At 38.1% G+C, this 11,172-nt stretch overlaps 1 protein-coding gene across 1 annotated transcript; it reads right to left on the reverse strand.

The window, feature by feature from the left end:
- Positions 1–398: 398 nt before the first annotated feature.
- TAS2R42 (taste 2 receptor member 42) lies at positions 399–8,030 on the reverse strand. The gene has a single exon (XM_082348866.1). It carries the CDS (start codon positions 6,270–6,272, stop codon positions 5,343–5,345), a length of 930 nt encoding a protein of 309 aa, XP_082204992.1. The 5' UTR covers positions 6,273–8,030; the 3' UTR covers positions 399–5,342.
- Between the last annotated feature and the right edge of the window lie 3,142 nt (positions 8,031–11,172).

Raw genomic sequence — 11,172 nt, forward strand, 5'->3', positions numbered from 1 at the left:
GAATGCTGGGGGAATGGAGACTCTTGTAGTTTAAAGGGAAATAGTGATCATAGTAAACACATAACCTAAGGGTTAGGGAGCAAGATTTTTTTTTTAAGAATTTAAAAATTGAGGGTAAAAATACTTATGATTAGTTGGCTAAAAGAATGTATCATCGGGACTTCCCTGGTGGTCCAGTGGTTAAGGTTTTGCCTTCCAATGCAGGGGGTGTGGTTTCGATCCCTGGTCAGGGAGCTAAGATCCCACATGCCTTGCGGCCAAAAAACCAAAACATAAAACAGAAGCAATATTGTAACAAATTCAATAAAGACTTTAAAAATGGTCCACATCAAAAAAAAAAAAAAAACTTGAAAAAAAAAGAACATATCACTATCAGCATGTTTTTTAAATTTTATTGAGATTTTAATAGCAGGAACTATGAAAAGTTATTTACTTACATGATCATAATCCTCACGTGTACCCTATGAGAAAGATATTTTCATCATTTTTTCAGGTAAGGAAACTAGGATTTAGTGAGGTTAAGTAACTTTCCCAAGGTCATAGTAACTGGCCAAACCACAAGTGCATCTCAAGTTTATTACTAAAGATACATTTGATGAGGGATTCAATTTTTTTTACATGTGTAGGTAATTCTGAATAATCCCGTCGCTTTTCTCAAATTCTCAAACGTAAGTATTACCTGAGTAATACTTGAGGATATCTCTTTTTAATATAATTATTGAGGGCCTTTTGTATTAGAATATAAATATTTAACATTATTTGATATGTAAATTCGAGTATTTTATACTCTGATGCCTAATTTGTGGGGAAATTTGGCCTATTTGTGGGGAAGAGGGATGAAGGTGATGGAGGACACAGAGGAAAGGACATTCATTTCCCCTAGGATGGAAAGAAAACACTTTCCTTCCCATGACGGAGTGGAGATCAGGTAAAAACATGAATTTTGAAGCTAAGTCATTGCTGTTCTGAGGAGGCCTAACTAAATTCCCGGTTACAAAATTCTGCATTAAAGTCTCTTTAATGGAGACTTTTCTTGGAGCATCAATAGCATTTGATAGAGTCAAGAAGAAAACAGAACTTACATATGGAGACATAAAGTGGTGGCGGAATAGAAAGTTTATGAATATAGGTACAAAAGAAGGAGAGGAAAATCCTAATGCCTGGAAGGTAGTCTGAGGAGTAGATTTGGAAGATTCCAAACACAGTGGACCAAGGAAAGAACCTCTTCAATAGCTATCAGAATTTCCAACACTTGGGCTGGATTGAGTCACATCAGTCTATTTCTTGAATTACCCTAAGTGAGGGAACTTCCTTGCAATTTCAGCAAGAACAGATGATAGCCTATTGCCCAGCAGGATTACCACCAGGTCAGGTCATGAATCTTTTGCAGCTGAAACCAACTCCTCCCCACCCCCACTCCTCACTTACACAAATCTCAGCAATGCTCTTGGAAGAACTGAAAGGCCAAAGGACATTGCTGGTGCCTACAACAAATGAAGAAACACTGGAATTCTTAGTAAAGTACATCTTAGTTGCAGTACATCTGAGGGCACTCCTGCCAGTTTCTGTCCTAATTAGGGATCTGCAGTGAACATGAGAAATTCTTGCTCATCCTTATGGCTTTCAAGCACCCAGTGGATTTATTCACAGTAAGGTGGTGGAGTGCCATCAGTGAAAAATAAAGCGGAATGGAGATCTTTCATATACTGGGTGAGGGAGAGTGGGTATACTTTTTCATATGAACCAAAATGAGGAAAAATAAATCATCACACAACGAAAAAGCAAAAACCACTAAGGAAATACTGTACTTAGAACATCTTGGCTCTAAAATCATTGGCACAGTAATAGAGATTGTGTCCAACAGATAAAGAAACAAAAAGATGTTTAATTTGAAAAAGCTGTTTTTCAAAAGACTGTTTTAGCTTTTTAATTGATAAAAAGCATCTCAAACTGCAGTCAAAGATGAGTACAATTAATAGAAGCCTTAAAATTTAGAGGTCAGGTTAGATCCATATGGAAGGGAAAAGAAGTTATTTTAAAACTAACTCATTTAAACCTGGGGCTAAGAAACAGAGGTACTAACATACAAGTTAAGATAGTGCCTTAGTCTTCTGAAGCCGTATCTACGTTGGTGTCCCTCCAAATTGCTAAAGTCGAAAATAACCCATCTGTCACCCGAGCTTTTATTCCTTCAAATAATCCCCCTCCAAAAAAAAAATAGTCTTTTTTTTAATTGATCAAACCAACCATCTGATCCATTTTTAAATGGTTTATTCTGGGCAATCCAGCACAGGGCATAGATCTCGATAGACAGCCCTAACCAATGTTAAGGTGGGTGGACTGTGGAAGAATGGGTTTTGCAGGTGCCCCCCTGATTTCTGTACTTCTGTTATGAAAGCCCCTGCCTTGGAGAACATGAGGTTTAATCAAGAGCAGCAGATAGAACACCTGAACCATCAGAGATTCAACATTATCACGTTCTGTATTCACCCGTGCGTATTTCTACTGGGACCTTTTCAGTAAAGTTCAAGACAACATGGCTTGAACACTAAAATATCTTCTCAGTTTAAGTTCTAGGCCTAGGGCAGAGCTCAGGCATAAGCCTCTTTTGAGATTAGAAACAGGTTATTTGCAACACTCCTGATCTCAGGTGTGGGCAAGCTGAAAAAAAAAACCCAAAAAACTCATTACTTCGACTATAAAAAGTTTATTTTGGAGGGAAGTGATCAGCAAGAAAGCATGGACAATCATTTTATTTTCCCAATAATTTGGTCCCAGAATAGGATTCAGTTCTCTCCAGATTGCATGAGACTAGCTATGGATGTGATACTAGTAGCTTTTCTTGGATCAAGGCTGGGATCTCTAACACAGGCTTCTTCTTATGGAAGGGAGAGGCACAGAACTTAATCTCTAAATGCCATTTTAATAGGGAGAAGACAATAAATACATTGGTAGACAATGCCCAGCCCATAACCCAGACTTCACCTTTTTATAGTCATTTTCTGTGCTTCTATTATGTGGAATAGGCCCCTACTTCTTTTTTTTTTTACTTTATTTTTTTTTAATTTAATTTTTTATTTTTGGCTGCATTGGGTCTTTGCTGCTGCGCGCGGGCTTTCTCTAGTTGCAGCTAGCAGGGGCTACTCTTCGTTGCGGTGCGCGGGCTTCATTGCAGTGGCTTCTCTTGTTGTGGAGCACGGACTCTAGGCGTGCGGGCTTCAGTAGTTGTGGCTCACAGGCGTTAGAGCCCAGGCTCAGTAGTTGTGGCACAGGGGCCTAGTTGCTCCGCGGCATGTGGGATCTTCCCGGAGCAGGGCTCGAACCTGTGCCCACTGCATTGGGCAGGTGGATTCTTAACCACTGCACCACCAGGGAAGTTCCCAGGCCCCTACTTCTTATAGCTTCACCTCTCCAAGATTAGTACATGAGTAGGGAGAACTTAATCCTAATGAGACATTTACTGCTAAATTCCTCATAAGCACCCAGGGCTATGCATAGTTGCCTAAATCTTTTTTTATCTTATAGGTCATTAAAGAAAAGTTTAGTAACACTGAAATGTAAATCTAAAAACTAAAACTATGCTTACTTCTAATAAGCACAAAGTAATTTTTAACTTTTTTACTGAAAGGGATTCTAAATCAAATTATCCTCAGTACTGAATCTAAATATAACCAGTATAATTAGAATTTCACCTTTCCTAAAACAAGATAATCCCAGTGACAACCATTAGGAAATTTATTTTTTCTTTCAGTTTTATTGAGATATAATTGACACACAGCACTGTATAAGTTTAAGGTGTACACATAACAATTTGATTTACATGTATTGCAAAATGATTACCACAATAAGTTTAGTTAACATCCATCATCTAGTATGAATACCAAAAAAAAGATGTCTTTTTCCTTGTGATGAGAACTTTTACAAACAACTCTCTTAGCAACTTTCAAATATACCATACAGCAATGTTAATTATAGTCATCACACTGTACATTACTTCCCCAGTACTACTTATCTTATAACTGGAAGTTTGTATCTTTTGACCACCTTCATGTAATTCCCCCTACCCCTACCCAGGAAATTTCTTATATAGTGTCCAACCATAATGAATGCAGCTTAGAAATCTAAATCTTTACGGAGATCTGCATATACATGTATCATTATCATCATGGATACATCAGAGTACCCCATAGCCCTGTTCCCTGGAGTAAAGGCACGCTTTACAAAGCTCTTATGGTTCTTACATTCTTCCTAGTGTCAGACTTGGCCTACTGCTCCATCAAAATTAATTTATAACCCACATATTTTCAAAGTTGTTTTTGGGTTTTTTTGTTTGTTTGCTTCTATCACTGAATAATTATGGCAACTATAAATCCTAACAAAAATTTCTTAATTTTTTATGGTTTTAAAAAATGTTTACAATTGTAATCTCTAAAATTACTAGCAAAATTATGAATTATTGTATTCAAAATTGTAATATCATTAGCAAGCACAATTTTGCCACCTGCTGGCCTTAAGATGTATATACATTTTCAGCTGCTTTTACTTTAATTACTATAAATGTCAACTCAGCACTATATATGCACACAAACATGTCCAAAAATTCTACAAATATGTGATATTCTCTTGTAAACTTTGTTTTTATCTCTGGTGAGTTGGTTGTTTTTATCCTCTCTGACCAGGGACATTACTGTTCATATAATCCGTAGATGTACTCACACACACACCCCATACAAATTCCATGTCAAAGTAGACACATAAGTATTATTATACACTTAGGGATAATTATTCAGTACCTTTTTATAAATTCAGTTGATTTTTTTCTTATTCTAGAAAGGTAGTGGCTAGTCTAGCTTGGATCCCTAATGATAGATAGTCTGAGCCTCTGTTTTCAAAGTTACGTCTGCCATTTTAAGATGCCATGCTTACAAAATTTTTATTCCTTGATTTATTTTTAACTTAATATTGTACAAATATTTCACCTACTCTACCTTGGAAAGGATTTTCATGTCTAAATAATCATGGGTTTTTTTCCTGACATATGACTGTAGTAAATATTTTCCAGCATATATAAAATGAATACATATTGCATTATATATTTTATATTCATAGTGTCTCTAATATTTTCTTGTTACTAGAAAGTGTTACGATGACAATGATGTTCGCTTTTAAAAAATCTACTCACCTATGTGAGTAGATTGTTAGTTTGTAGGCCATTCTAGGGAAAATTTGTGAGGCACAATAGTATCTCAAAGAATCCAGTGAGAAAAACAGAAGTTAAAATGGATCTTCAATGTCTCTTCATTAATTCAGTTCTCTTGGAATATAGAAAATTCTGGAAAAGTCTATGAAGCTAAAGGTTTCACTCTTTTCAGGTGGCAGTTAAGATACCACAGTAGTCCTAAGGCATTTTGCCTCACCTTGTTGTTTGCCAAAACTAGGATAAATGAGTGGCTTGAAGGAAAAAGAGTCAAAGTTAACATGACAACCAAATTGGCTTGATGTTTCTGCAGTTTAAGGAAAACCCAACCTGTTAATAGGACAGAAGAAACGTGAACCATGAAGAGGAGGAGGAAAGACATCACCATTTTCATGGCTCTTTTATGGGCCTCTATGCTGAAGTCCTTTGAGCTGGGGATGAGCTGCAAATTCCTGGTGTGTCTCATCAAGGAGAGGAATAAACGGAGCAATGAGGTCAGGGACAGAAGAAAGGGGATTAGGCAGATGAAGGTGAAAACAATCAACATGTCAAGATACAGAGTTTTACTTACATCTGAGGGCCATGTTGAGTTTCTTTCATATATTTTGTAGACATTAGTCCAGACACCATTAAATGCATCTACTAATTCAAAGTTCAAAAACAGTAAGAGCAAAGACCCCAACAGAAGCACAAGTACCACTCTACGAATTTGCCACCGCAGCCAGGTGAAGCAGGGGTGGGAGGAACTGGCTATTTTAAAGAGGCAGAAAACACTTAGACAAGTAGCAAACCAGGTAGCTAGGTGATTGGACAGGGTCCAAAAAATTTTTGCCAGTTTATCAATGGCATATAGATGTGGCCATAACACCAGTACAAACGAGTCAAATAGCATTTTCCAGCGTTGACTGATTCTGGAGATTGCCAGGCCAGTGAGGATGCAGTCAGCTGATGAGAACTTCGGTCTCTTCACCCAGTCAATGCAGTTAACTAGTACAATGAACCCATTCCCCAGCATTCCAATCATGAATTCTCCTATTACCTCTACCAGAAAAGTATTTTCAACTCCAGATGGCATTGCTGTAGAAAGAATCCAGAAAGCTAATACTATTTTTCACTGATTTTTTTGGCGGTCAAAGTGTTGTATGATATCCAGTTTGATACTTTTCACTTTTGTACTAAAAAATGCTCAGTGAAACTCAGATACCATCTCACTTATCTTCATAAAGAACTTCCTCTTTTATTCCAGCCATAGGTCTGAAATTTGTGCAAGGAGATCTAGTCTCACAGCTCTAAATGAAAAACTTAACATTACTTTCAATCAGCTACTGATTGCCAAATTAAACAGTAAATGTGCCCACTCATCATTGGCACTGGCAGCAATTTTCCAGTTGTGAGGACATCTGGAAAAGTCAAACATGCAAATATGAGACAGATTTCTTTATACTGATTTGTACTTTCTTTTTCAACAGAAACTCAATACCATTTAGATTCAAGTTTCTTAATTTTAATAGAGTTCTCTAAAAATAACCTCTACAATACAAGCATTATTCATCAATTTCATTTAATAAAATCCGTAACGTTTCAGATACTGTTATAGATGAAACAAGTGTAATAAAGAGAAGCAATATCAAGGAGCTCACAGAGTAGTGGAAAAAGCAACATTAAATATTACTATTGAATATGACAAAAGTTTGACCAAAATGCAATTACAACATTTTGGTGCTACGAGGAGGGTGCTACAAAATCTATTGTCTATAATTAATTCTAGTTTCCTGCGGATAGTGACAACTGGCATAGGTCTTAAAGCTTTTTAGGATTTTTTGAAGAAATAGATAAAAATGGAAATGATTTTACAGAATGATGTAAAAGCATATGGAAAGGTACCAAAATCATACCTCTACCTGAGCTACTACTCTGCATTTTTTAGCTTTGTTTCCAACGAGTTCCTGCCTATTTGATTCTGAATTAGCTATTGTCAGCTGAGACAAAAAAAACAGTAAGAAAAAAAATAAGGTAGAAAAAAAGAAAATAAAAGGCAGGGGGTGGATGGGTAGGAGGGAGGTTCTCCTTTTCATTAATTCTGCTTTTGAGAACATTCTTCATCTCATAAAAAATTAATTTACAGTAAAATATATTTTCGCTTGTTTTTTTTTGCTTTAACAAACAGGTAACTCTAATACAATGGTTTTCAACCTTGACTGTAAAGTGGAGTTACCTAGGGAGCTATACATATATATAAATGCCTGTGAGCCGCCCTTAGGGATTCTGACTTAATTGGTCTGGGGTACACTGTCGGCGCTCACTGAGAGCTCCTTGATGTGTGCTGCACAGTGCCTCCTAAACCCAGGCAAAACATCTTTCTACCCACAAGATGCAAATCTATGAAGGTTCTCCAGGAACAAGACAGGATTTTGCCCACTGTCCTCTGACAATGCATTTCCCATTCAGCCGATTCTGATTCTGGTTGACTAATAACCTGTTTCATGTCGGTCTCAGCCTCTCTATAGAGATGCTATTGGCTAGGAATGCCTGAGGCACTCACCTGGGCCCAAACTACCTGTAGGAGCCCCCAGAGACACTTCCCCACCAGAGCCAGTGCTGTGGCTGGACCTGCTGCTGTGGTTCTTATGAATGCAAGACTCACCTCCGCAATAACCATCAGGAAAAAACAAGGTTTATTACTCACAGGTCCTGGAGGGTACACAGCACAGCAAGGGCCATACAGTGAAGTCAGGAGGAGAGAGAGAGAGACAAGAAAGCCCCTGGGGCTCTGCCTTTACTGGGTTGAGGGTAGGGTGCCTAGGGTTTCACAGTTTCACTCTTTAACAGCGAATTTAAACCATAAGAGGGGGAATTAGGGCTTGGAAAGGGAGAAATGGAGTCACTTGAGTGAACAGTCTGTTATCTAGGTTACCTGGCATCTTCTAAAGGGGAAACTTCAAGGGTGGGGGCAACCTGGCTTCTTATCTAGGTGTTTTAGTAGTAGCTGTAGACAGCTGGCAATGTCTAGTCAAGATGGAGGCCCAGCGGTTTCACTGCCTCAGGCGCAGGTTCAATCCCCTGTGGGGGAACTAAGATCCCACAAGCCTCACAGCACGGCCAAAAAAAAAAGATGGAGGTCCTTGAAATGGATGCCTCTGCAATCAAAAGCTTGTTGTCAGGCACTTACACTACACAACCTTAGCCACGTTGGCAATCACGTGTGCTCCATGAGGAAAGGGACTATTTTTTGTCTCCACTGATCTATTTCCAATTCCTAGAACAAGGAGGGACTGCAGGCCCTCAGTTACTATATGTCAAGTGAATGAGTGCTAACTTGGTTGGTAGTCTTATTGGGAATACTGAAAAAGAGAAAATGAGTAAGACCTGACTGTGAAACTAGTATTAGAGCAAGAAAAGATGGTAACCCCTTAAAACTAGAGACAATTTTATAACGTGTCTGAATTCATGAGAGGTTTCTGTACTAACCTTGAAATAACCAACACTGCTCTCTAGTCTCCTGGTTCAAATCAGAAGTCATACTGAATCACAAAAACATACACATCGGGCAACCAAGATGTGGAAGCCTTTGTATTTTTCTTTATGAAAAAGAACTACTTCTAGGAACCCTCTTGCACTGTTGGTGGGAATGTAAATTGATACAGCCACTATGGAGAACAGTATGGAGGTTTCTTAAAAAACTAAAAATAGAACTACCATATGACCCAGCAATCCCACTACTGGGCATATACCCAGAGAAAACCATAATTCAAAAAGACACACTCACCCCAATGTTCACTCCAGCACTGTTTACAATAGCCAGGTCATGGAAGCAACCTAAATGCCCATCGACAGACGAATGGATAAAGAAGATGTGGTACATATATACAATGGAATATTACTCAGCCATAAAAAGGAACGAAATTGGGTCATTTGTAGAGACATGGATCGATCTAGAGACTGTCATACACAGTGAAATAAGTCAGAAAGAGAAGAACAAATATCGTATATTAACGCATATATGTGGAACCTAGAAAAATGGTACAGATGAACCGGTTCGCAGGGCAGAAATAGAAACACAGATGTAGAGAAGAAACGTATGGACACCAAGGGGGGAAAGTGGCAGGTGGTGGTGGTGGGATGAATTGGGAGATTGGGATTGACATGTATACACTAATGTATAAAATGGATAACTAATAAGATCCTGCTGTATAAAAAAGTAAATAAAATTCTAAAATTAAAAAAAAATCAATTCAATGTGTTATAGATTTTGTAATTGCTGCATTTATTTCTCTCACTATACAATCCTAAGTAACAACGGAGGCCATAATGTATCTGCCTCTGTTTTAATCAGTTTCAGAGGAAGAACCAGTGGCACAAAGGGCCATATTTTGGAAATCTGACTTCAATTTCAACAACTGTAGTTTTTAAAGGCTTTATGTGTTACATTTTTACTTGCCCTGCATTGTAATTTCCTAGGGTGGTGTTAAACAAATTACCTCTGAATTCCCTCCACCACCCCGACCCTACAGAGCAGTTTCATACCAATGAAATACATACTGTATGTGTAGAAATGAGATAGAAATTTTGTATTGAAATAACTGATGTTTAACTTACATAAATTGACCCACAGAAGACTCTCAGAGCCCAAAGAGTTTTATTTGATTTTTGTTTTTTAAATCTCAAGTCAATTATTTCCATTTAGCACAATCTTTCTCCTCAAACCCCATGGTAGTAATGACAATAATAATAACAAAAATAACAATAAATAGTATGTGCCAGGCACTGTTCTAAGTGCTTTATATCTGTTAATTAATTCAAATTTTAAACTAATGTATTAATTATGTAAATAATTTATTATTACAATGTTACTCTACTTTTTAGAAAAGAGAAACCAAGGCATAAAGAGGATAAGTAATCTGCCCAAGGTCACTGTGATATTGTGATTTATAATAAATATATATTTGGTCTTCTGGCACAGAGCTCCTAAAACCCTTGGAATTTCCTAAGTTATGAGAGTGATAAAAGGTGTCTTATGTTACGTTAATGAGGTTAATTTTTAAAAGCCCCTAGGTAACCTAAGGATGGGGTTGATTGCCAAGGGAACTAACCCTGTCATGAGAGGGTTGGAACTTTCAGTCCCACCCACCTGACCTCTGGGGGTGGGGGGAAGCAGCAAGGCTGGAGGTTGAATCAATCACCATGGTCAACGATTTAATCAATTATACCTATATAATGAAGTCTCCATTAAAAAAAACAAAAGTTTTCAGAGAGCTTTCAGGTTGGTGAACTGAGTTGAACTGTAAGACACCCAGCTGGTGGTGGAGAACTGCTTGGTAGTGTTCTGGGCACATGAGAATTGGTGACCAGAAAAATTAGTAACAAAGCTAGTAAGTTTCAAACCCAGGCCCTTTGACTCCAGAATCTGGACTCTTGATACCTACTTTATGCCACTTTTCATGATTCAGCAAGACCCTTTGTATATTGTCTTCTTTATCTTCCACAGGAACACAAAAGCTTGACTTAGGGTGGATATTTGAAACTGAACGTATTGATGCCTTTCCTCCTAGTTGGGGAACAGGCACCCCTGTGTCGTAAATGCCACTTTCCTACTGTGTTTTGTGTCCGTAGACCAATCCTGCCACCTTCAAGCGAGTCAGTCAATGAACTGCATCTCCCTTCAGTGCCACCAGATCTTTATCTCTGCTGGCATTTTTATTTATTCACTCCTCCTTTGGGGACTCTGATGTCATTTCCCCATTCAAAGGCATCAGAGTAAAAGGGCAGTACCATGGGAAGCACCGGGTGGCACCTGGAATTGAGACTAGCTTCCTCTGTGACTGGCCCATTTCTCTGAGCCTTAGCTCCTTCCCTTATGAGAAGAAAAGTGCATTTAGTCCTTAACAGCTTACTAATGGGTTTTGTGAACATTCTCTCTTAAAATGGAGCAAATGGTTCCTAAGTCACAAAATTAAAGATTAAAAAGGACAGAATAT

The sequence above is a fragment of the Balaenoptera borealis genome (assembly GCF_965194805.1).
Source record: "Balaenoptera borealis genome assembly, chromosome: 13".
NCBI lineage: Eukaryota > Metazoa > Chordata > Mammalia > Artiodactyla > Balaenopteridae > Balaenoptera > Balaenoptera borealis.

Bases quoted from the DNA above. Each gene is read 5' to 3' on its own strand.
- TAS2R42 (XM_082348866.1), bottom strand. From the start codon at position 6,272: ATGCCATCTGGAGTTGAAAATACTTTTCTGGTAGAGGTAATAGGAGAA.